General features: G+C 45.1%; 2 protein-coding genes across 4 annotated transcripts in view; one reads left to right on the forward strand and one right to left on the reverse strand.

The window, feature by feature from the left end:
• The window catches only part of tmc6b (transmembrane channel-like 6b), a 41,272-nt gene extending 24,045 nt beyond the window's left edge, over nt 1-17,227 (forward strand). For all 3 annotated transcript variants that reach the window (XM_071389719.1, XM_071389721.1, XM_071389720.1), the window contains exons 8-22: nt 3,381-3,440; nt 3,529-3,726; nt 4,471-4,697; nt 5,484-5,628; nt 6,082-6,237; nt 6,521-6,699; nt 6,986-7,076; nt 7,200-7,297; nt 7,522-7,617; nt 10,341-10,416; nt 10,615-10,748; nt 10,957-11,133; nt 12,051-12,129; nt 16,413-16,511; nt 16,660-17,227. In XM_071389719.1, the coding sequence (XP_071245820.1) occupies nt 3,381-3,440; nt 3,529-3,726; nt 4,471-4,697; nt 5,484-5,628; nt 6,082-6,237; nt 6,521-6,699; nt 6,986-7,076; nt 7,200-7,297; nt 7,522-7,617; nt 10,341-10,416; nt 10,615-10,748; nt 10,957-11,133; nt 12,051-12,129; nt 16,413-16,511; nt 16,660-16,674 (1,830 nt within the window). In that variant the 3' untranslated portion in view covers nt 16,675-17,227. The remainder of the gene's footprint in view (nt 1-3,380; nt 3,441-3,528; nt 3,727-4,470; nt 4,698-5,483; nt 5,629-6,081; nt 6,238-6,520; nt 6,700-6,985; nt 7,077-7,199; nt 7,298-7,521; nt 7,618-10,340; nt 10,417-10,614; nt 10,749-10,956; nt 11,134-12,050; nt 12,130-16,412; nt 16,512-16,659) is intronic.
• Nucleotides 17,228-17,417: 190 nt separating this feature from the next.
• The window catches only part of notum1b (notum, palmitoleoyl-protein carboxylesterase b), a 28,390-nt gene continuing 18,534 nt past the window's right edge, over nt 17,418-27,273 (reverse strand). The window contains exons 6-11 of the mRNA XM_071389723.1: nt 24,655-24,757; nt 24,193-24,384; nt 23,964-24,061; nt 23,327-23,474; nt 22,964-23,011; nt 17,418-22,106 (exon numbers count right to left, since the gene is read on the reverse strand). Of these exons, the coding sequence (XP_071245824.1) occupies nt 21,734-22,106; nt 22,964-23,011; nt 23,327-23,474; nt 23,964-24,061; nt 24,193-24,384; nt 24,655-24,757 (962 nt within the window). The 3' untranslated portion in view covers nt 17,418-21,733. The remainder of the gene's footprint in view (nt 22,107-22,963; nt 23,012-23,326; nt 23,475-23,963; nt 24,062-24,192; nt 24,385-24,654; nt 24,758-27,273) is intronic.

Below are 27,273 nucleotides of genomic sequence, written 5' to 3' on the forward strand. Positions count from 1 at the left end.
TTAGACTAGGCCCTGCTCATTATGGGTGAATCATACAGTCCATTCTCTTAGACTAGACCCTGCTCATTATGGGTGAATCATACAGTCCATTCTCTTAGACTAGACCCTGCTCATTATGGGTGAATCATACAGTCCATTCTCTTAGACTAGGCCCTGCTCATTATGGGTGAATCATACGGTCCATTCTCTTAGACTAGGCCCTGCTCATTATGGGTGAATCATACAGTCCATTCTCTTAGACTAGACCCTGCTCATTATGGGTGAATCATACAGTCCATTCTCTTAGACTAGACCCTGCTCATTATGGGTGAATCATACGGTCCATTCTCTTAGACTAGGCCCTGCTCATTATGGGTGAATCATACGGTCCATTCTCTTAGACTAGGCCCTGCTCATTATGGGTGAATCATACGGTCCATTCTCTTAGACTAGGCCCTGCTCATTATGGGTGAATCATACGGTCCATTATCTTAGACTAGGCCCTGCTCATTATGGGTGAATCATACGGTCCATTCTCTTAGACTAGGCCCTGCTCATTATGGGTGAATCATACGGTCCATTCTCTTAGACTAGGCCCTGCTCATTATGGGTGAATTATACGGTCCATTCTCTTAGACTAGGCCCTGCTCATTATGGGTGAATCATACAGTCAATTCTCTTAGACTAGACCCTGCTCATTATGGGTGAATCATACAGTCCATTCTCTTAGACTAGACCCTGCTCATTATGGGTGAATCATACAGTCCATTCTCTTAGACTAGGCCCTGCTCATTATGGGTGAATCATACGGTCCATTCTCTTAGACTCTGCTCATTATGGGTGAATCATACGGTCCATTCTCTTAGACTAGACCCTGCTCATTATGGGTGAATCATACGGTCCATTCTCTTAGACTAGGCCCTGCTCATTATGGGTGAATCATACGGTCCATTCTCTTAGACTAGGCCCTGCTCATTATGGGTGAATCATACAGTCCATTCTCTTAGACTAGGCCCTGCTCATTATGGGTGAATCATACGGTCCATTCTCTTAGACTAGGCCCTGCTCATTATGGGTGAATCATACGGTCCATTCTCTTAGACTAGACCCTGCTCATTATGGGTGAATCATACGGTCCATTCTCTTAGACTAGGCCCTGCTCATTATGGGTGAATCATACGGTCCATTCTCTTAGACTAGACCCTGCTCATTATGGGTGAATCATACAGTCCATTCTCTTAGACTAGGCCCTGCTCATTATGGGTGAATCATACGGTCCATTCTCTTAGACTAGGCCCTGCTCATTATGGGTGAATCATACGGTCCATTCTCTTAGACTAGGCCCTGCTCATTATGGGTGAATCATACGGTCCATTCTCTTAGACTAGGCCCTGCTCATTATGGGTGAATCATACAGTCCATTCTCTTAGACTAGACCCTGCTCATTATGGGTGAATCATACAGTCCATTCTCTTAGACTAGACCCTGCTCATTATGGGTGAATCATACAGTCCATTCTCTTAGACTAGACCCTGCTCATTATGGGTGAATCATACGGTCCATTCTCTTAGACTCTGCTCATTATGGGTGAATCATACGGTCCATTCTCTTAGACTCTGCTCATTATGGGTGAATCATACAGTCCATTCTCTTAGACTAGACCCTGCTCATTATGGGTGAATCATACAGTCCATTCTCTTAAACTAGACCCTGCTCATTATGGGTGAATCATACGGTCCATTCTCTTAGACTAGACCCTGCTCATTATGGGTGAATCATACGGTCCATTCTCTTAGACTAGACCCTGCTCATTATGGGTGAATCATACAGTCCATTCTCTTAGACTAGGCCCTGCTCATTATGGGTGAATCATACGGTCCATTCTCTTAGACTAGACCCTGCTCATTATGGGTGAATCATACAGTCCATTCTCTTAGACTAGACCCTGCTCATTATGGGTGAATCATACAGTCCATTCTCTTAGACTAGACCCTGCTCATTATGGGTGAATCATACAGTCCATTCTCTTAGACTAGACCCTGCTCATTATGGGTGAATCATACAGTCCATTCTCTTAGACTAGACCCTGCTCATTATGGGTGAATCATACAGTCCATTCTCTTAGACTAGACCCTGCTCATTATGGGTGAATCATACAGTCCATTCTCTTAGACTAGACCCTGCTCATTATGGGTGAATCATACAGTCCATTCTCTTAGACTAGACCCTGCTCATTATGGGTGAATCATACAGTCCATTCTCTTAGACTAGACCCTGCTCATTATGGGTGAATCATACAGTCCATTCTCTTAGACTAGACCCTGCTCATTATGGGTGAATCATACGGTCCATTCTCTTAGACTAGGCCCTGCTCATTATGGGTGAATCATACGGTCCATTCTCTTAGACTAGACCCTGCTCATTATGGGTGAATCATACGGTCCATTCTCTTAGACTAGGCCCTGCTCATTATGGGTGAATCATACAGTCCATTCTCTTAGACTAGACCCTGCTCATTATGGGTGAATCATACAGTCCATTCTCTTAGACTAGACCCTGCTCATTATGGGTGAATCATACAGTCCATTCTCTTAGACTAGACCCTGCTCATTATGGGTGAATCATACAGTCCATTCTCTTAGACTAGACCCTGCTCATTATGGGTGAATCATACAGTCCATTCTCTTAGACTAGACCCTGCTCATTATGGGTGAATCATACGGTCCATTCTCTTAGACTAGGCCCTGCTCATTATGGGTGAATCATACGGTCCATTCTCTTAGACTAGACCCTGCTCATTATGGGTGAATCATACGGTCCATTCTCTTAGACTAGGCCCTGCTCATTATGGGTGAATCATACAGTCCATTCTCTTAGACTAGACCCTGCTCATTATGGGTGAATCATACAGTCCATTCTCTTAGACTAGACCCTGCTCATTATGGGTGAATCATACAGTCCATTCTCTTAGACTAGACCCTGCTCATTATGGGTGAATCATACAGTCCATTCTCTTAGACTAGACCCTGCTCATTATGGGTGAATCATACAGTCCATTCTCTTAGACTAGACCCTGCTCATTATGGGTGAATCATACAGTCCATTCTCTTAGACTAGACCCTGCTCATTATGGGTGAATCATACAGTCCATTCTCTTAGACTAGACCCTGCTCATTATGGGTGAATCATACAGTCCATTCTCTTAGACTAGGCCCTGCTCATTATGGAGGGACGTCAAAGCAGAGTTTCTCAGATGGTGCAGTTGTGGAGGCAACTAAGTTATTATGGGACATTTTTAGTTAATGAGGAAACAGAATGTGTGTGTCCTATAATTCTAATTATCTTTTTAATGTGGACACAAACATTACTGTAGTTGACACTGACCCTCTCTTCCCCTGCAGGCTCTGAGACAGAGCTGGTACAGCTGTCTCTCCTTCCTCCACTCCCTACAGCTGTGGCAGGTAAGGCTGTCTGTCTGTCTCTCTCTCTCTCTCTCTCTCTCATTGTATCTCTCTGTTCTTTCTCACCATCTCTGTTCCTCTTCCCCAGGTGGCGCTGAAGAGGGTGAGCGGTCGTTTCGGCACCGGCGTCCTCTCTTACTTCCTGTTCGTCAAGACCCTCCTCTTCTTCAACATCTTCCTGTTCCTGGTCACGGGTTTGTTCCTGGCCCTGCCCCAGGCAGTACACCCCCCCACGTTAACCCAGGGACACGAAGCCTTCTCTGGGCTGGAGCTGCTCACTGGAGGGGTAAGAACCAGACATTCACCCCGAACCAAACACACTGTCCCATACCTCCAAACTGCACCAGGCAGCACACCCCTTCAAACTGCACCAGGCAGCACACCCCTCCAAACTGCACCAGGCAGCACACCCCTTCAAACTGCACCAGGCAGCACACCCCTCCAAACTGCACCAGGCAGCACACCCCTCCAAGCTGCACCAGGCAGCACACCCCTTCAAACTGCACCAGGCAGCACACCCCTCCAAACTGCACCAGGCAGCACACCCCTCCAAACTGCACCAGGCAGCACACCCCTCCAAACTGCACCAGGCAGCACACCCCTCCAAACTGCACCAGGCAGCACACCCCTCCAAACTGCACCAGGCAGCACACCCCTCCAAACTGCACCAGGCAGCACACCCCTCCAAACTGCACCAGGCAGCACACCCCTCCAAACTGCACCAGGCAGCACACCCCTCCAAACTGCACCAGGCAGCACACCCCTCCAAACTGCACCAGGCAGCACACCCCTCCAAACTGATCCCCATACCAAACATACCACCCCCTCTAACACCCTCCCTCTCCTCCCCCCTCGCTCTCTCTCTCCCCCTCCCTCTCCCCTCGCTCCCTCCCCCTCGCTCCCCTCCCCCTCACTCCCTCCCCCTAACCCTCGCTCCCTCCCTCCCTTGCTCTCTCTCCCCTCCCTCTCCTCTCCCTCTCCCCCTCTCTCTCCCCCTCTCCTCTCTCCCTCTCTCTCCCTCTCTCCTCAGGGTTATTTCTCAGACTCAGTGATGTACTATGGTTACTATAGTAACTCTACCCTGTATAAGGACTGTAGAGTCACTAGTAGCAGTATGGACCAGCAGCCCAGTCCCTCTGTATCTAGAAGGACAATGGAAACAGACTGTGGGGTGAAGCTGTCCTACAACATGCCCCTGGCATACTTCTTCACCATAGGAGTGGCTTTCTTCATCACCTGCATCATCCTCGTCTACAGGTGGGTGTGTGTCCGTGTCCCTCGTCTTCATTCTCATCTCTATTGCTTTCTCTTTTTGATCAGGGGTGTGTGTGTGTGTGTGTGTGTGTGTGTGTGTGTGTGTGTGTGTGTGTGGGGGGGGGGGGGGGAACTACTTCAGTATACACTGAGTATACAAAACATTAAGAACACCTTCCTCATATTGAGCTGCACCACCTTTTGCCCTCAAAACAGCCTCAATTCATCAGGTATGGACTCTATTAGGTGTTGAACGCGTTCCACAGGGATGCTGGCCCATGTTGACTCCAATGCTTCCCACAGTTGTGTCAAGTTGTCTGTATGTCCTTTGGGTGGTGGACCATTCTTGATACACACGGGAAACTGTTGTGCGTCAAAAACCCAGCAGCGTTGCAGTTCTTGACATACTCAAACCAGTGTGCCTGGCACCTACTACCATACACTGTTCAAAGGCACTTCAATATTTTGTCTTGCCCATTCACCCTCTGAATGACACAAATACACAATCCATGTCTCAATTGTCTCAAAACTTAGAAATCCTTCTGTAACCTGTCTCCTCCCCTTCATCTGCACTGAAGTGGATTTAACAAGTGGCATCAATAAGGGATCATAGCTTACACCTGGTCAGTCTGTCATGGAAAGAGCAGGTGTTCCTAATGTTTTGTTCACTCAGTGTATTTAGGATATGTTAAACTACACCACTTACAGTAGTAACAGTTCACAAAGTAAGGTGTGTGTGTGTGTGTGTGTGTGTGTGTGTGTGTGTGTGTGTGTGTGTCGTCCCCCCAGCATGTCCAAGTCGTTTGGTCAGAGCTTCCGTATAGACAAGTCACATGGTATCCTGGCGATGAAGGTGTTCTGTTCCTGGGACTTTAAAGTCATCAAGAAGACCTCCGTCAAACTCCGGTCTGAAAACATCTGCACTCAACTCAGGGTAGGGACACACACACACACACACACACACACACACACACACACACACCCATCACACACTTGAGGAAAAGCTCATTCTCGTACTTAATCACAATCACCTCTCCCCCTCCCTCCTTATGTAGGAGTTGTTAGAGGAGACTAGTCGTAACCATGTCTCTCTCTCTCTCGCTCTCTCTCTCTCTCTCTGTAGGAGTTGTTAAAGGAGACTAGTCGTAACCATGTCTCTCTCTCTCTCGCTCTCTCTCTCTCTCTCTGTAGGAGTTGTTAAAGGAGACTAGTCGTAACCATGTCTCTCTCTCTCTCGCTCTCTCTCTGTAGGAGTTGTTAAAAGAGACTAGTCGTAACCATGTCTCTCTCTCTCTCGCTCTCTCTCTCTCTCTGTAGGAGTTGTTAAAAGAGACTAGTCGTAACCATGTCTCTCTGTCTCTCTCTGTCTCTCTCTCTCTCTCTGTAGGAGTTGTTAGAGGAGACTAATCGTAAGCATGTCCAGAAGACTGTGTGTCAGAGAACAGGACGTGTGTTAGTACATGTTCTGGCGTGGTTCATCTGTATAGGCAGCACAGTGGCCTGTGTTCTAGCTCTCTACTACTTCTCTGAGTACATGCACAAGGTAAGAGACACACGTTTTCAGCTGCTGTACATTGCTTTCATCCTCCACTTTCGTCTTTCACCTTCTCTCCCTCCCTCCCTCCCTCCCTCCCTCCCTCCCTCCCTCCCTCCCTCCCTCCCTCCCTCCCTCCCTCCCTCCCTCTCTCCCTCTCTCCCTCTCTCCCTCTCTCCCTCTCTCCCTCTCTCCCTCTCTCCCTCTCTCCCTCTCTCCCCCTCCCCTCCCCTCCCCTCCCCTCCCCTCCCCTCCCCTCTCTCTCTCCCTCCCTCCCTCCCTCCCTCTCTAGGACCTCCAGTACAGATCTCGTATTCCCACTAAGGACCCTCTCCTGAAGGAAGCCAGTCTGTTAGCCCTGCCGGTCGTAGTGTCTCTCATCAACCTCCTGCTCCCTGGCCTCTTCAACGCTACTGCCTGGATGGAGGAGTACGACTCGCCCAGCGTAAACACATACGTCGCCATCAGCAGGTAGAGGGGTGGAACTGCAGTCCACAAACTTCATTTAGACGTGTGTGTGTGTGTGTGTGTGTGTGTGTGTGTGTGTGTGTGTGTGGAGGAGTATGACTCCCCCTGCGTTCACACATACATCGCCATCTGTAGGTAGAGGGGTGGAAGTGCACCCTACAGACTTAATGAAGTTAATGGAGAGTTTATGGAAATCAAGAGAGTCTTGCTAGTTGACAGAAGTGTGTGTGTGTGTGTGTGTGTGTGTGTGCTAAACATGTAAAAAAGATATACTATTTGTGTGTTTGAGGAACCTGATGTTGAAAGTGAGCGTGCTCGTAGTGCTGTGCTTCCATTGGCTGGGCCGGATCGCTTCTGACCCCCACAGCATCGGCCTGCAGGTGAGAGGAACATTCCCGTTCCAGCAACATTCCCATTCTATCCTGTGCTGCTATTATGACTGGTGTCGTTGATATTGATGATGTTGTTGTTGTTGATGTTGTTTGTTGTGGTGTTGTTGTCAGTGCTGGGAGAGTTTTGTAGGACAAGAGCTGTACCGTTTCCTCCTCATGGACTTCATCTTTACCATACTGGACACCTGCTTTGGAGAGTTCCTCTGGAGGTGGGCTGTCTGGCTGGCTGGCTGGCTGGCTGGCTGGCTGGCTGGCTGGCTGGCTGGCTGGCTGGCTGTCTGTCTGTCTGTCTGTGTCTCTGTCTGTCTGTCTGTGTCTCTCATATGTTCTTGCTCATAACCTCGGCAACTCGTTCAACACGTCATACAGTCTCTATTGCTTTCTCTCCCGTTCTCAATCCTTTATCCCTCATCTTCTTCTCTCTCTCCTGCAGGTTGTTTTCTCAGAGGGTGTTGAAGAGGAAAAGAAAGCCTGTGTTTGACATCTCCAGGAACGTGTTGGAACTCATCTACGGACAGACACTGGCCTGGTATGAACTCTAACCTCGGCCCTGCACCTAGCCTCGGCCCTGCACCTAGCCTCGGCCCTGCACCTAGCCTCTACCCTGCACCTAGCCTCTACCCTGCACCTAGCCTCGGCCCTGCACCTAGCCTCGGCCCTGCACCTAGCCTCGGCCCTGCACCTAGCCTCGGCCTTGCACCTAGCCTCTACCCTGCACCTAGCCTCAACCCTGCACCTAGCCTCGGCCCTGCACCTAGCCTCAACCCTGCACCTAGCCTCAACCCTGCACCTAGCCTCAACCCTGCACCTAGCCTCAACCCTGCACCTAGCCTCTACCCTGCACCTAGCCTCTACCCTGCACCTAGCCTCAACCCTGCACCTAGCCTCGGCCCTGCACCTAGCCTCAACCCTGCACCTAGCCTCAACCCTGCACCTAGCCTCGGCCCTGCACCTAGCCTCAACCCTGCACCTAGCCTCTACCCTGCACCTAGCCTCAACCCTGCACCTAGCCTCAACCCTGCACCTAGCCTCAACCCTGCACCTAGCCTCAACCCTGCACCTAGCCTCAACCCTGCACCTAGCCTCAACCCTGCACCTAGCCTCAACCCTGCACCTAGCCTCGGCCCTGCACCTAGACCTCAACCCTGCACCTAGCCTCAACCCTGCACCTAGCCTCGGCCCTGCACCTAGACCTCAACCCTGCACCTAGCCTCAACCCTGTACCTAGCCTCAACCCTGTACCTAGCCTCAACCCTGCACCTAGCCCTCAACCCTGCACCTAGCCTCAACCCTGCACCTAGCCTCAACCCTGCACCTAGCCTCAACCCTGCACCTAGCCTCGGCCCTGCACCTAGCCTCGGCCCTGCACCTAGCCTCAACCCTGCACCTAGCCTCAACCCTGCACCTCAACCCTGCACCTAGCCTCTACCCTGCACCTAGCCTCAACCCTGTACCTAGCCTCAACCCTGCACCTCAACCCTGCACCTAGCCTCTACCCTGCACCTAGCCTCGGCCCTGCACCTAGCCTCGGCCCTGCACCTAGCCTCTACCCTGCACCTCAACCCTGCACCTAGCCTCTACCCTGCACCTAGCCTCAACCCTGTACCTAGCCTCAACCCTGCACCTAGCCTCAACCCTGCACCTAGCCTCAACCCTGCACCTAGCCTCGACCCTGCACCTAGCCTCGACCCTGCACCTAGCCTCGACCCTGCACCTAGCCTCGACCCTGCACCTAGCCTCTACCCTGCACCTAGCCTCAACCCTGCACCTAGCCTCAACCCTGCACCTAGCCTCTACCCTGCACCTAGCCTCTACCCTGCACCTAGCCTCAACCCTGCACCTAGCCTCAACCCTGCACCTAGCCTCTACCCTGCACCTAGCCTCAACCCTGCACCTGCCCTCGACCCTGCACCTAGCCTCGGCCCTGCACCTAGCCTCGACCCTGCACCTGCCCTCGACCCTGCACCTGCCCTCGACCCTGCACCTAGCCTCAACCCTGCACCTAGCCTCAACCCTGTACCTAGCCTCAACCCTGCACCTAGCCTCTACCCTGCACCTAGCCTCAACCCTGCACCATGTATCATGTCTGTGTTGTGGAGGTTGGGGTGATGTTGTATCTGTGTTGTGGAGGTTGGGGTGATGTATCTGTTGTGGAGGTTGGGGTGATGTTGTATCTGTGTTGTGGAGTTTGTAGTGTGTTGTATCATGTCTGTTGTTGTGGAGGTTGGGTGATGTTGTGGAGGTTGGGTGATGTATCTGTGTTGTTTAGGTTGGGGTGATGTTGTATCTGTGTTTAGGTTGTAGTGATGTTGTATCTGGGTTGTGGAGGTTGGGGTGATGTTGTGGAGGTTGGGTGATGTTGTATCTGTGTTGTGGAGGTTGGGGTGATGTTGTATCTGTGTTGTGGAGGTTGTAGTGATGTGGTATCTGTGTTGTGGAGGTTGTAGTGATGTGGTATCTGTGTTGTGGAGGTTGTAGTGATGTTGTATCTGTGTTGTGGAGGTTGTAGTGATGTTGTATCTGTGTTGTGGAGGTTGTAGTGATGTTGTATCTGTGTTGTGGAGGTTGTAGTGATGTTGTATCTGTGTTGTGGAGGTTGTAGTGATGTTGTATCTGTGTTGTGGAGGTTGTAGTGAATTATCTGTGTTGTGGAGGTTGGGTGATGTTGTATCTGTGTTGTGGAGGTTGGGGTGATGTTGTATCTGTGTTGTTTAGGTTGTAGTGATGTTGTATCTGGGTTGTGGAGGTTGGGGTGATGTTGTATCTGGGTTGTGGAGGTTGGGGTGATGTTGTATCTGGGTTGTGGAGGTTGGGGTGATGTTGTATCTGGGTTGCGGAGGTTGGGGTGATGTTGTATCTGGGTTGCGGAGGTTGGGGTGATGTTGTATCTGGGTTGCGGAGGTTGGGGTGATGTTGTATCTGTGTTGTGGAGGTTGGGGTGATGTTGTATCTGTGTTGTGGAGGTTGGGGTGATGTTGTATCTGGGTTGTGGAGGTTGTGGTGATGTTGTATCTGGGTTGTGGAGGTTGTAGTGATGTTGTATCTGGGTTGTGGAGGTTGGGGTGATGTTGTATCTGGGTTGTGGAGGTTGGGGTGATGTTGTATCTGGGTTGTAGAGGTTGGGGTGATGTATCTGTGTTGTGGAGGTTGTAGTGATGTTGTATCTGTGTTGTGGAGGTTGTAGTGATGTTGTATCTGTGTTGTAGTGATGTTGTATCTGTGTTGTAGTGATGTTGTATCTGTGTTGTTTAGGTTGGGGGTGTTGTTCACTCCTCTGCTTCCTGCTGTACAGATCATCAAACTGCTGCTTCTCTTCTACATGAAGCAGGTACGTCTGTTCTGATCACTATGATCATACTGCTAACTGCACTATGTACACTAATTACTATCCAACTACAACTGAATGTCAACTGACCTTTAACCTTGTCTTGACTCACAAACTCTTCTCTGACCGTATCCTGACAGTACTCTCTCTCTCTCTCTCTCTGTGTGTGTATGTCTCCCCCCCCCCCCCCCCCCCCACCAGACTAGTGTGATGATGAACTGCCAGTCCCCTAGGAAGCCCTATAGAGCCAGTCAGATGAGCACCATCTTCATCACTCTCCTCTGCTGCCCTTCCTTCCTGGGGGCTGCTGTTTGTGTCAGCTACACCATGTGGAGGTAAGGAGAGATGGATGTCAGTAACACACACACTGAAGATGTTGAACACACACTAGCAAATTCAAACACACACATACCTGCAATATACATTACTCACATAGATAACATAGTATATCAATCTCTCTCCCTCCTCTCCACTCCCTCCCCTCCTCTCCCCTCCTCTCCCTCCCCTCCTCTCCCTCCCCTCCTCTCCCTCCTCTCCCTCCAGTATCCGTCCGTCTGAGTCATGCGGGCCGTTCCGTAGCCTGTCCACTATGTTCCAGTCAGGGAAGCTGTGGGTGAAGGAGTTGGAGACACACAACCCTAACCTGGCCTGGTTAGCCTGGGCTCACAGCTACATAGTGGAGAACCCTCTGTTTCTGTTCCTGGCTGCTGGGATCTTCCTGTGAGTGACACACACACACACATGTGCGCACACACACACACACACACACACACACACACACAGACACACAGAGAGAGACCGGTGTACAGACAGACAGACAGACAGACAGACAGACAGACAGACAGACAGACAGACAGACAGACAGACAGACAGACAGACAGACAGACAGACAGACAGACAGACGCATGCATAGACAGACAGACAGACAGACGCATGCATAGACAGACAGACAGACAGACGCATGCATAGACAGACAGACAGACAGACAGACGCATGCATAGACAGACAGACAGACGCATGCATAGACAGACAGACAGACAGACAGACGCATGCATAGACAGACAGACAGACAGACGCATGCATAGACAGACAGACAGACGCATGCATAGACAGACAGACAGACGCATGCATAGACAGACAGACAGACGCATGCATGCATAGACAGACAGACAGACGCATGCATGCATAGACAGACAGACACACACACATGCATAGACAGACAGACACACACATGCATAGACAGACAGACACACACATGCATAGACAGACAGACACACACGCATAGACAGACAGACACAGACAGACACAGACAGACACAGACAGACAGACAGACAGACAGACAGACAGACAGACACAGACAGACAGACACAGACAGACAGACACAGACAGACAGACACAGACAGACAGACAGACAGACAGACAGACAGACAGACACCTTTCCTGACTAGCCTGGGCTCACAGCTACATGATGGAGAACCCTCTGTTTCTGGTATCTTCCTGTAAGCAGGATGACAGTTTGAGGGATTTGACACAAACTAAGTTCCTTCAGGTTGCTTTGATCATTTCCATTCCTGTCAGTATCTCTGTAAAGGAGAACGTTGTTGTGTGTTTTCATACTGTCTCTCTGTGTCTCTCAGGATAGTGATGTACTTCAACACCCAGGTGGTGGATGGACAGAGGAAGGTTATCAGTCTGCTGCAGGAGCAGATAGAAAACGTAACGTCTCAACTCTCTTATACAATACTAATGTGACTTAACCCTTTATAACAGATAGAAAACGTAACGTCTCAACTCTCTTATACAATACTAATGTGACTTAACCCTTTATAACAGATAGAAAACGTAACGTCTCAACTCTCTTATACAATACTAATGTGACTTAACCCTTTATAACAGATAGAAAACGTAACGTCTCAACTCTCTTATACAATACTAATGTGACTTAACCCTTTATAACAGATAGAAAACGTAACGTCAACTCTCTTATACAATACTAATGTGACTTAACCCTTTATAACAGATAGAAAACGTAACGTCTCAACTCTCTTATACAATACTAATGTGACTTAACCCTTTATAACAGATAGAAAACGTAACGTCTCAACCCTCTTATACAATACTAATGTGACTTAACCCTTTATAACAGATAGAAAACGTAACGTCAACTCTCTTATACAATACTAATGTGACTTAACCCTTTATAACTGTGACTTAACCCTTTATAACAGATAGAAAACGTAACGTCAACTCTCTTATACAATACTAATGTGACTTAACCCTTTATAACAGATAGAAAACGTAACGTCTCAACTCTCTTATACAATACTAATGTGACTTAACCCTTTATAACTGTGACTTAACCCTTTATAACAGATAGAAAACGTAACGTCTCAACTCTCTTATACAATACTAATGTGACTTAACCCTTTATAACTGTGACTTAACCCTTTATAACAGATAGAAAACGTAACGTCTCAACTCTCTTATACAATACTAATGTGACTTAACCCTTTATAACTGTGTGACTTAACCCTTTATAACAGATAGAAAACGTAACGTCTCAACTCTCTTATACAATACTAATGTGACTTAACCCTTTATAACTGTGTGACTTAACCCTTTATAACAGATAGAAAACGTAACGTCTCAACTCTCTTATACAATACTAATGTGACTTAACCCTTTATAACAGTGTGAGTTAACCCTTTATAACAGATAGAAAACGTAACGTCAACTCTCTTATACAATACTAATGTGACTTAACCCTTCATAACAGTGTGACTTAACCCTTTATAACAGATAGAAAACGTAACGTCTCAACTCTCTTATACAATACTAATGTGACTTAACCCTTTATAACAGTGTGACGTAACCCTTTATAACAGATAGAAAACGTAACGTCAACTCTCTTATACAATACTAATGTGACGTAACCCTTTATAACAGTGTGACGTAACCCTTTATAACAGATAGAAAACGTAACGTCTCAACTCTCTTATACAATACTAATGTGACTTAACCCTTTATAACTGTGACTTAACCCTTTATAACAACGTGTTCTATCTGGATAACACTATGTCTCAACCCTCTTATACAATACTAATGTGACTTAACCCTTTATAACAGTGTGACTTAACCCTTTATAACAGTGTGACGTAACCCTTTATAACAGTGTGACTTAACCCTTTATAACAGATAGAAAACGTAACGTCTCAACTCTCTTATACAATACTAATGTGACTTAACCCTTTATAACTGTGACTTAACCCTTTATAACAACGTGTTCTATCTGGATAACACTATGTCTCAACCCTCTTATACAATACTAATGTGACTTAACCCTTTATAACAGTGTGACTTAACCCTTTATAACAGATAGAAAACGTAACGTCTCAACTCTCTTATACAATACTAATGGGACTTAACCCTTCATAACAGTGTGACGTAACCCTTTATAACAGATAGAAAACGTAACGTCTCAACCCTCTTATACAATACTAATGTGACTTAACCCTTTATAACAGTGTGACTTAACCCTTTATAACAGATAGAAAACGTAACGTCTCAACCCTCTTATACAATACTAATGTGACTTAACCCTTCATAACAGTGTGACTTAACCCTTTATAACAGATAGAAAACGTAACGTCTCAACCCTCTTATACAATACTAATGTGACTTAACCCTTCATAACAGTGTGACTTAACCCTTTATAACAGATAGAAAACGTAACGTCTCAACTCTCTTATACAATACTAATGTGACTTAACCCTTTATAACAGTGTGAGTTAACCCTTTATAACAGATAGAAAACGTAACGTCTCAACCCTCTTATACAATACTAATGTGACTTAACCCTTCATAACAGTGTGACTTAACCCTTTATAACAGATAGAAAACGTAACGTCTCAACTCTCTTATACAATACTAATGTGACTTAACCCTTTATAACAGTGTGACTTAACCCTTTATAACAGTGTGACGTAACCCTTTATAACAGTGTGACTTAACCCTTTATAACACTTCCTGTACAAAGAGGATCTTCAATAATCCCTTTCCCACCTGACCAGGTCTGACTTGCTGATAGCTACTTTATTGAGATGTCTCTCTGGATCAGTGCGTCTGCTAAATGACTAAAATGTCAATGTAGAAAATGTACTTTCAACACTGTGTATACAAGCACTTAACTTGTCATGGCGTGTTCTAACACGGTGTGTATAATGTGTTAATGGAGTGTTCTAACACTGTGTATAATGTGTTAATTGAGTGTTCTAACACGGTATAATGTGTTAATGGAGTGTTCTAACACTGTGTATACTGTGTTAATGGGGTGTTCTAACACTGTGTATAATGTGTTAATGGAGTGTTCTAACACTGTGTATAATGTGTTAATTGAGTGTTCTAACACGGTATAATGTGTTAATGGAGTGTTCTAACACTGTGTATACTGTGTTAATGGGGTGTTCTAACACTGTGTATAATGTGTTAATGGAGTGTTCTAACACGGTATAATGTGTTAATGGAGTGTTCTAACACTGTGTATAAGGTGATAATGGAGTGTTCTAACACTGTGTATAAGGTGATAATGGAGTGTTCTAAAACTGTGTTAATGGAGTGTTCTAACACTGTGTATAATGTGTTAATGGAGTGTTCTAACATTGTGTATAATGTGTTAATGGAGTGTTCTAACACTGTGTTAATGGAGTGTTCTAACACTGTGTTAATGGAGTGTTCTAACACTGTATTAATGGAGTGTTCTAACACTGTATTAATGGAGTGTTCTAACACTGTGTTAATGGAGTGTTTTAACACTGTGTTAATGGAGTGTTCTAACACTGTGTTAATGGGGTGTTCTAACACTGTGTATAATGTGTTAATGGAGTGTTCTAACACTGTGTTAATGGGGTGTTCTAACACTGTGTATAATGTGTTAATGGAGTGTTCTAACACTGTGTATAAGGTGATAATGGAGTGTTCTAACACTGTGTATAAGGTGATAATGGAGTGTTCTAACACTGTGTTAATGGAGTGTTCTAACACTGTGTATAATGTGTTAATGGAGTGTTCTAACATTGTGTATAAGGTGATAATGGAGTGTTCTAACACTGTGTTAATGGAGTGTTCTAACACTGTGTATAATGTGTTAATGGAGTGTTCTAACATTGTGTATACAGTGATCCCTCGCCACTTCGCGGTTCACTTATCGCGGATTCGCTATTTCGCGGATTTTCATAATGCATTTTTTTTTTTTTTTTGGTGCATTGTGCTCTGCATTCTGATTCGCTAAAAACTCACTCCCGCTTCTTGTATCAAAACATGCTACGAATTGTGCTATCATTTTGTCGTCTCGTGCAGTTATGTGTACGTACATAAAACAGCTTGGCAAATTTACATTAAGTTGGCCAAATTATCTTGTAATTTCGAACATCTCCTAAACCCATAATGTCGACGAAACGGCCTACACGTGAGTCACTGTATTTGTATACATGTAATAGTTGCTAATTGTAAAAAAAAAAAAAGTTTTCTATTTCGCGGATTTCACTTATCGCGGGTCATTTTCGGAACGTAACCCCCGCGATAAACGAGGGATTACTGTAATGTGTTAATGGAGTGTTCTAACACTGTGTTAATGGAGTGTTCTAACACTGTGTTAATGGAGTGTTCTAACACTGTATTAATGGAGTGTTCTAACACTGTATTAATGGAGTGTTCTAACACTGTGTTAATGGAGTGTTCTAACACTGTGTTAATGGAGTGTTCTAACACTGTGTTAATGGAGTGTTCTAACACTGTGTTAATGGAGTGTTCTAACACTGTGTTAATGGAGTGTTCTAACACTGTGTTAATGGAGTGTTCTAACACGGTGTTAATGGATTGTTCTAACACGGTGTTAATGGAGTGTTCTAACACGGTGTTAATGGAGTGTTCTAACACTGTATAATGTGTTAATGGCCAGCTACATGGTTGTTCCCTGCTGACCTGTGTCATTGTGTGTCTAGGAGGGGGAGGATAAGAAGTTCCTGATCACTCGTCTCCAGGCCATCCACCAGCAGAAACGACCCCTCTCCCCTCGCAGACTCACCAGTCAGGCCAGTCAGGTGTGTGTATGAGAGAGAGAGTCTGTGTATGGTAGATTATGTGTATGAAGGAGGGAGAGTGTGTGTGTGTGTGTGGCTGCATGCATTCTTTTGTTCCCAATTTTTCCTGGCTCACATTTCTGACCATTTTCTCCTGTCCTCTTCCCAGGATTCCAACGGCTAGCATTCCAACTACTGAAACAGCATTCTCTCCTTTCTCCGTGGAGGGAATATCTCAGTAGATCTCTGAATATCCTTTGGAAAATGTTCTGAATGGACCAACCTGGATGTAGCTCTCCTCTCCTGCCTCTGGGAAGAGTTGTTAAGGAATTCTTCAACTGGAGAACTATTCTCTGAGGATGTCGTCTTTCCCAGGAAGATGAGTTGGGACTGGGACTAGAAAGAAATGTACTTCTTTACAATAACAAATCCCACATACGCCAAAATATGATTCTGATAGGATCCACACTCTTTCCCAGGAATCTGGTCCTTATAAGGATTGGGAATAGGATTGGGAATGGGACAAAGCAGGTTTTCCCTCTTCCAATAACAGGCTACACCTCATAGGGAAAGACCACTGTCTTTATAGGATCTTACCAAGGCCAAGCCATAGGCTACACCTTACTGTAACTAGGCTACATAGGAAAATACCACTGAGTTTATATGAACTTACTATGGCCAAGCCATAAGCTACACCTTACTGTTTATTCTTCATATAATATGACAGGACATGCCACTGTCACAAAACCATGGTTTATCGAAGCTCAATACTTTCAGCCAAGGATCTTTGTCCTTTTTTAAAAGTTGGATTGGAACCCCTGGTCATGAGGATGTAGGGGTGAAGAGGTGAGGAAACGAGACTGGGATACGGTCTGCTTGTAGGGACACAGAACGGAATGCGTTTTTTTACAAACAATATTTTTTCCCCCTCACAACTTTGAATAGGGAACATATCAAATGCCAAGAAGCTGCCAACATTGCACAAAGGATTACAACAGTGGCATTGTTAAGCAGGGTGAATTCTGTGAAATATAGGAATTGTATTTTTTAATTGTAAATAGTATGTTTTTTTATTTTTATTACTTTAATGTTTTTATTGTATAAACTGGTATTTTGTCATCAGCCCTTTCATACCAACTGTGAACAAATTGGTTATTTCTTTCCGTTTCTGATATAAAATGTTTTTGCTATGTTTTTATGTTAATTGGTGGTCAGTCTCGTCTCTGCTTCTGAAATGGCACTCTTCCCTACATAGTGCACAACTTTATAGGGCGCTGGTCATAAGTAGTGCACTATGTAGAGAATAGGGTACCTTTTTGGATGCATCCTCTGTTTACTGTCTCTGTAGGAGGAATCCACCTCTTAGTATCGGGTGATCTGATTGGTTCGTTCAAACAGGAAATCAACCACTGGAATCAACCACTGGAACAGTACGTTATTTGAATCTCTTTTTGTTTTTAAGTTGTTTTATTGTTTGTGTTTTATACGCAATTAAATGTTTTACCATATTTGTGTGTGTATTTACTTATCTGATGAGTACCTAGTGGTTACGCTACACTTGTACTTTTCAGTGGAGAAATCTAATATAAATCATTGAAAAATACATCTTTCTATTATTTAACACAATTATGATGTATTACAGACATGCAATCAGCACCATAAAAAGAGCTAAATATATTTCAAAATAATCACTTTCTTGTCATAACAGCACTCATACAGGATACACCTAATACATATGAAGTATAACAGTACTCATACAGGATACACCTAATAAATATGAAGTATAACAGCACTCATACAGGATACATCTAATACATATGAAGTATAACAGCACTCATACAGGATACATCTAATACATATGAAGTATAACAGCACTCATACAGGATACATCTAATACATATGAAGTATAACAGCACTCATACAGGATACATCTAATACATATGAAGTATAACAGCACTCATACAGGATACATATGAAGTATAACAGCACTCATACAGGATACATCTAATACATATGAAGTATAACAGCACTCATACAGGATACATCTAATACATATGAAGTATAACAGCACTCATACAGGATACATCTAATACATATGAAGTATAACAGCACTCATACAGGATACATCTAATGCATATGAAGTATAACAGTACTCATACAGGATACATATGAAGTATAACAGCACTCATACAGGATACATCTAATACATATGAAGTATAACAGCACTCATACAGGATACATCTAATACATATGAAGTATAACAGCACTCATACAGGATACATATGAAGTATAACAGCACTCATACAGGATACATCTAATGCATATGAAGTATAACAGTACTCATACAGGATACATATGAAGTATAACAGCACTCATACAGGATACATATGAAGTATAACAGCACTCATACAGGATACATCTAATACATATGAAGTATAACAGCACTCATACAGGATACATCTAATACATATGAAGTATAACAGCACTCATACAGGATACATCTAATACATATGAAGTATAACAGCACTCATACAGGATACATATGAAGTATAACAGCACTCATACAGGATACATATGAAGTATAACAGCACTCATACAGGATACATCTAATACATATGAAGTATAACAGCACTCATACAGGATACATCTAATACATATGAAGTATAACAGCACTCATACAGAATACATATGAAGTATAACAGCACTCATACAGGATACATCTAATACATATGAAGTATAACAGCACTCATACAGGATACATATGAAGTATAACAGCACTCATACAGGATACATCTAATACATATGAAGTATAACAGCACTCATACAGGATACATCTAATACATATGAAGTAGAACAGCACTCATACAGGATACATCTAATACATATGAAGTATAACAGCACTCATACAGGATACATCTAATACATATGAAGTATAACAGCACTCATACAGGATACATCTAATACATATGAAGTAGAACAGTACTCATACAGGATACACCTAATACATATGAAGTATAACAGCACTCATACAGGATACATCTAATACATATGAAGTAGAACAGTACTCATACAGGATACATCTAATACATATGAAGTATAACAGCACTCATACAGGATACATCTAATACATATGAAGTATAACAGCACTCATACAGGATACATCTAATACATATGAAGTATAACAGCACTCATACAGGATACACCTAATACATATGAAGTATAACAGCACTCATACAGGATACACCTAATACATATGAAGTATAACAGCACTCATACATGATACATCTAATAAATATCAACTCCAAAGTAGCTTGAGTTTAGGGTTGCAAAAATCCACCAGAAATCCTGGTTTAAAGATTCCCAGATTCTCTGTTTATTCCCTCCTGACTCCAGGAAACTTCCAACTGTGATTTCAGGAACATTTTGGGAAAGTTACTGAAAATGTGCAACCCTTCGTTGAGTTCAAACAGTTAATCACATAACCTTTTAGAGATACTAAAGTATAACCCATTATTATCCTTGTATAAAAGCCTATGTGGTTAAAAGCACCAGTCAGTAATATTTACCGAGGGAGAGTTGGAAGCAGCAAGAATACAAATGTTTGTAATTCTCAAAATCTCCAGTAGAGAGCGCCATATCATAAATCTCCCATTCCCCACATACTGTATCAGCCATCCATCCAGACATTCCCCACATACTGTATCAGCCATCCATCCAGACATTCCTCACATACTGTATCAGCCATCCATCTAGACATTCCCCACATACTGTATCAGCCATCCATCCAGACATTCCCCACATACTGTATCAGCCATCCATCTAGATATTCCCCACATACTGTATCAGCCATCCATCTAGACATTCCCCACATACTATATCAGCCATCCATCCAGACATTCCCCACATACTGTATCAGCCATCTATCCAGATATTCCCCACATACTGTATCAGCCATCCATCCAGATATTCCCCACATACTGTATCAGCCATCCATCCAGATATTCCCCACATACTGTATCAGCCATCCATCTAGACATTCCCCACATACTGTATCAGCCATCCATCCAGACATTCCCCACATACTGTATCAGCCATCCATCCAGACATCTCTCCCATTCCCCACATACTGTATCAGCCATCCATCCAGACATTCCCCACATACTGTATCAGCCATCCATCTCTCACTCTGCTAGTAGCCTATGTTTAGGTGTGGCAGTCTCCATCCCCCTCTGCTGGTGAGTTCAGATGTGGCAGTAGGCTGTGTGGTCGTTTGAGACAACTCTGATCAATCAATCAGTTCTAGTGAACCCTGTTACTATGGCTGTGTTTACACAGGCAGCCCAATTCTGGCCCAATTATTGGTAAAAGACCCTGATCTGATTGGTTAGAAGACCAATTACTGTAAATAGATCAGAATTAGGCTGCCTGTGTAAACGTAGCCTATGAGGGGCTCGCTATAATCCACTGCCTTCCATATCAGAAGCTTGATTCTGTATCTTCTGTAGCATTGATCAAAATGATAATTGAAGTCTATCAAGTCATTACAGTCTGAGGATTCCACTTCATATACATTCACAACTTCTACATCTATTATGCATATATATATTTTCAAAATACACAAGTCTGTTGTCTTATTTACTTTAAAACTAACAGATTGCGTCCCAAATGACGATCTATTCCCAAAATATTGCATATTGCACTAGTTTTGACCAGAGCCCTATGGGGGAATCTGATGCCATTTGGGACAGTATCCTTAAAACGGATGACGTTCCATTTATGTATGTCTTTTCGCACCTGAATAATTATTTCAGTATAGTTGAGTTCTGTTCAGGTTTGGCTGAGTTGAGTTCAGCGTTGTTGAGTAAAGCATTGTTCAGTTGTTTGAACTCAAACTTAGCAGTTCCGTTGTTGTATTCTAATAACTAAAAATGAGTTATTATTCAGTTGAGTCGAGTTCTGTCCCGTTGCAGACACTATTCAAGCTGCGTTCAGAGTTGAGGTGTTTTGAGTTGCACCAAGTCAAAGTTCTGAATTCAGATCCATAGAGTCCAGTTCAGTTTAGCACAGTAACTTTTTCTGTTCAGTTCTGTTGCTTTTGGGGTTCGCTCAGTTTTGTTCAGTCCTATTCTGTTTTTGCATTGAGTTCCGTTCATCTCCACCAAAGCGTTCTTTGGTCCATGCCCTGCTGTGTCAGAGTGTGTGTGTGCGTTTCATTTCAGCTCCCTGCGTGAGTCTCTCCCTGCTCAGTTCCCGTTATTCAGCATCCCCAGCAGTTTCCCTGCGTCCATGCCCTGTTGCTGGGCCATCTTGGCAACATCAAATCCCATGTGTTTCAGGAACTGGATCACGCTCATTTCCTGTCCGGTGATCTGATCCCGTATAGTGGGACAGGTGGGATTACAGTGAGGCCAGGGGCAGCTGTCAATCAGACGCAGAGGACAGCCCCTTGGAGGCGAAGCTGGGGGCAGAGCCTTGTTGGGGGTGGGGTTAGGATTGTTGCTATGGGTGTTGTTGTTGGAGGATCTTTGGTGGAGGTTGTTGTCGTGGAGACCACGGTCCCAGCAGTGTAGGGCTCTGGGGAGGGAGGTTCCTTTGACTTGGATGTCCATCCAGTAACTATGGTAACGGGGAGGAGCGGAAAGGAGGTTAGAAATGGGAGAGGTACCGGTCAAGTCACACATTTTTTGGTTTCAAGTTAAGGTTATGATATGTCTAATCTAAGACCCAGGTATGATATGTCTAATCTGAGACCCAGTTATGATATGTCTAATCTGAGACCCAGTTATGATATGTCTAATCTGAGACCCAGGTATGATATGTCTAATCTGAGACCCAGGTATGATATGTCTAATCTAAGACCCAGGTATGATATGTCTAATCTGAGACCCAGTTATGATATGTCTAATCTGAGACCCAGTTATGATATGTCTAATCTGAGACCCAGTTATGATATGTCTAATCTGAGACCCAGTTATGATATGTCTAATCTAAGACCCAGGTATGATATGTCTAATCTGAGACCCAGGTATGATATGTCTAATCTAAGACCCAGGTATGATATGTCTAATCTAAGACCCAGGTATGATATGTCTAATCTGAGACCCAGTTATGATATGTCTAATCTGAGACCCAGGTATGATATGTCTAATCTGAGACCCAGGTATGATATGTCTAATCTGAGACCCAGTTATGATATGTCTAATCTGAGACCCAGTTATGATATGTCTAATCTGAGACCCAGGTATGATATGTCTAATCTGAGACCCAGTTATGATATGTCTAATCTGAGACCCAGTTATGATATGTCTAATCTAAGACCCAGGTATGATATGTCTAATCTGAGACCCAGTTATGATATGTCTAATCTGAGACCCAGTTATGATATGTCTAATCTAAGACCCAGTTATGATATGTCTAATCTGAGACCCAGTTATGATATGTCTAATCTAACTGGGATTAGACTGTTCACTCACTTCCTGGTGATGACCTCATGGGATAGGCAGGCTGGAGCAAACAGGGCCCTGGCAGTCAGAACAGACAGATCAATCAACGTGATCAGAGGAGAGTTAACATTCCACATAACATAAAACGTTAACATTCTTTAGGGAATAAAACAGGAAGTTATGGTATGTATGTGTGTTTGTACATTATTATTGTTTGTGTGTGTGTGTGTGTGTGTGTGTGTGTGTGTGTGTGTGTGTGTGTGTGTGTGTGTGTGTGTGTGTGTGTGTGTGTGTGTGTGTGTGTGTGTGTGTGTGTGTGTGTGTGTGTGTGTGTGTGTGTGTGTGTGTGTGTGTGTGTGTGTGTACACTATCCAATGTGTGTGTGTGTCTTACGGGACGTCTTTGAGTGTGTTCCTCAGCTCGTTGCCCAGATTCTGTATGTATCTCCATTGTCCCTCGTGGACCGGATGACCAGTCAGGTGGATGTTATCTACTGTTAACTGGGCCTCATCAAATAACCACTGGACCACAAACACTGGACCTGGAGAGAGAGAGAGAGGGGTTAGATGGAGGAGGGAGAGAGAGAGGGAGGAGGGAGGGAGGGAGGGAGAAAGGGGTTAGAGGGGGGGGAGAGAGGGAGGAGGGAGAGAGAGGGAGGAGGGAGAGAGAGAGGGAGGAGGGAGGGGGAAAGTGGGGGAGGAAAAGAGAGGGAGGGGGAAAGTGGGGGAGGAAGAGAGAGGGGGGAAGTGGGGGAGGGTGGGGGGGAAGTGGGGGAGGGGGCGTCTACTTTTAGCTGGGCCTCATCAAATAACACTGGACCTGGAGAGAAAGAGAGAGTGCTAGAGAGAGACAAAGAGAGACACACAGAAGAAGAGACAGAGAGAGAGACACACAGAAGAAGAGAGAGAGAGGGAAGAGACAGAGACAGAGTGCTAGAGAGAGAGAGAGAGAGAGAGAGAGAGAGGGAGAAAGAGAAGAGAGAGAGAGAGGGAGAAAGAAAAGAGAGAGAGTACTAGAAACACTCTCGTACTCTTGAGTGTGGGGTAGACTTTATATCCGAAGAAGCAGTTCCACTCCTCTCCTATGTGAGTCTGTCTGCAGCTCTCTGGCACCACACTACCCCAGTACCTAGACAGGAAACAGGAAGTATTGTCACAGTTGTCACTCGTATGGTCACTTGTTGTCTCTCCCCCTCCCTCCCTCCCTCCTCCTTCTCTCTCCCTCCCCTCCCATCCCTCCTTCCCTCTTCTTTCTCTCACCTGATTCCTCTCCTGATAGCCTCAGTAGGGTCACAGCTGATGGTGCTGTGACAGTCTGTAGATCTGTACTGCTTGTTATCCAGGAACCAGCCAGAGTCAGCCAGACCCCGGACCTGAATCTCCCTGTGTCCCCGGGACTCCAGGTGCTCCGCCACACGGTCCACGTTCAGTAGTACACCTGTACCCCCCGCACTGGAGGGGAGAGGGAGGGAGGGAGAGGGAGTGGGGAGAGAAAGGAAAGGGAGAGGGAGGGAGTGGGAGGAAAGGGAGAGGGAGTGGGGAGAGAAAGGCAGAGGGAGTGGGGAGAGAGAGAGAGAGAGTGTAAAAACCATTCAGTAATCCAGAGGGGGGAAAATAAGGAGAGTTGGAGAGGTCCAGAGGGCCAGATTGAGGGAGAAACAGACAGATGTCCAAAAAAGGAGACTGTGGTGATTTTATCAGACACACACACAGTGTACTGACCTGCTCCCAGCCAGTAGCAGGACCTTAGCGCTGTCCAGTCCTTTAGTGAGCAGCTCATTAACCACCTCCTTAATGATCACTGAGCCCATGAACGCATAGTCACCTACACAGAGAGAAACATACGCACATACACACACAGAGCAACATGAAGACAGGCACAGTAGACACATTGATTGATAGCTTGTTAAACAACCGGTGGGTCTAATCCTGAATGCTGATTGGTTAAAACCGCATTCCAGCCGGTGTCTATTCCACAAGTTACCACCAGCTAAATCTATGACGTTGAAATGTCTATTTACTCTGTTCCATCTGACTGTGCAATCCACTGTCTTATCAGCCTAGCCAGGCAATTTATAAACTTAATCTCCACTACAAAAAGCATCTAGAGATTATCTCACATTTCTTTTTGACTAACATTTAGTTTTCAACAGCGGAGATTTGTATAAACCTTGCTGTCTGTCTCTCTGACATTTGCAACATTGTTTAAATATTGAAATTCGATCTCCAGCTGTCCCATAGTAATGAACGCTTCGGGATGGGACAGGCAGGAAGGTTCTCAGCCAGTCGAAATAATGAATTAGCATATTTTGGGGTGTATATATACAAAGAAATGTTAATAGAAAACAGTTCAAACGAAGTGCAGCTAGTTTACAGTCTTTCAGGCTTCAGTTTGAAGTGATTGTGTTAGCTGTGTTGTTGGCTAGCTCCTCTGTTGTTGGCTAGCTCCTCTGAACAACAGTGTCCTGGCCAGAGAACACATTTTCTATGTCAGGTGAAATCGCGCCTCATTAGCTCATTGTTGTGGATGTATCCAAATAAATGTAGTTGGCTAGCTAGCAAGCAAGGGATCAGAACATTACTGGAAAGAGCTGGAAAACCTGGACCCATACAAATCAGCTGGGCTTGACAATCTGGACCCCCTATTTCTGAAACTGTCCGCCGCCATTGTCGCACCCCCTATTACCAGCCTGTTCAACCTCTCCTTCGTATCATCTGAGATCCCCAAGGATTGGAAAGCTGCCGCGGTCATCCCCCTCTTCAAAGGGGGAGACACCCTGGACCCAAACTGTTACAGACCTATATCCATCCTGCCCTGCCTATCTAAGGTCTTCGAAAGCCAAGTCAACAAACAGATCACTGACCATCTCGAATCCCACCGTACCTTCTCCGCTGTGCAATCCGGTTTCCGAGCCGGTCACGGGTGCACCTCAGCCACGCTCAAGGTACTAAACGATATCATAACCGCCATCGATAAAAGACATTACTGTGCAGCCGTCTTCATCGACCTGGCCAAGGCTTTCGACTCTGTCAATCACCATATTCTTATCGGCAGACTCAGTAGCCTCGGTTTTTCTAATGACTGCCTTGCCTGGTTCACCAACTACTTTGCAGACAGAGTTCAGTGTGTCAAATCGGAGGGCATGTTGTCCGGTCCTCTGGCAGTCTCTATGGGGGTACCACAGGGTTCAATTCTCGGGCCGACTCTTTTCTCTGTATACATCAATGATGTTGCTCTTGCTGCGGGCGATTCCCTGATCCACCTCTACGCAGACGACACCATTCTATATACTTCCGGCCCTTCCTTGGACACTGTGCTATCTAACCTCCAAACGAGCTTCAATGCCATACAACACTCCTTCCGTGGCCTCCAACTGCTCTTAAACGCTAGTAAAACCAAATGCATGCTTTTCAACCGTTCGCTGCCTGCACCCGCACGCCCGACTAGCATCACCACCCTGGACGGTTCCGACCTAGAATATGTGGACATCTATAAGTACCTAGGTGTCTGGCTAGACTGCAAACTCTCCTTCCAGACTCATATCAAACATCTCCAATCCAAAATCAAATCAAGAATCGGCTTTCTATTCCGCAACAAAGCCTCCTTCACTCACGCCGCCAAACTTACCCTAGTAAAACTGACTATCCTACCGATCCTCGACTTCGGCGATGTCATCTACAAAATAGCTTCCAATACTCTACTCAGCAAACTGGATGCAGTTTATCACAGTGCCATTCGTTTTGTTACTAAAGCACCTTATACGACCCACCACTGCGACCTGTATGCCCTAGTCGGCTGGCCCTCGCTACATGTTCGTCGTCAGACCCACTGGCTCCAGGTCATCTACAAGGCTATGCTAGGTAAAGTGCCGCCTTATCTCAGTTCACTGGTCACGATGGCTACACCCACCCGCAGCACGCGCTCCAGCAGGTGTATCTCACTGATCATCCCTAAAGCCAAAACCTCATTTGGACGCCTTTCCTTCCAGTTCTCTGCTGCCTGCGACTGGAACGAATTGCAAAAATCTCTGAAGTTGGAGACTTTTATCTCCCTCAACAACTTTAAAAATCTGCTATCCGAGCAGCTAACCGATCGCTGCAGCTGTACATAGTCCATCTGTAAACTACCCACCCAATTTACCTACCTCACCCCCCATACTGTCACGTTCCTGACCTGTTTTCTCTTGTTTTGTATGTGTTTATTGGTCAGGGCGTGAGCGGGGTGGGCATTTCTATGTGTTGTGTTTCTATGTTGGGTTAAAGGCTTGCCTGGTATGGCTCTCAATTAGAGGCAGGTGTTTGGCATTTCCTCTGATTGAGAGTCATATTAAGGTAGGTTGT

Source organism: Salvelinus alpinus, chromosome 2 (assembly GCF_045679555.1).
Source record: "Salvelinus alpinus chromosome 2, SLU_Salpinus.1, whole genome shotgun sequence".
Classification (NCBI taxonomy): Eukaryota; Metazoa; Chordata; class Actinopteri; order Salmoniformes; family Salmonidae; genus Salvelinus; species Salvelinus alpinus.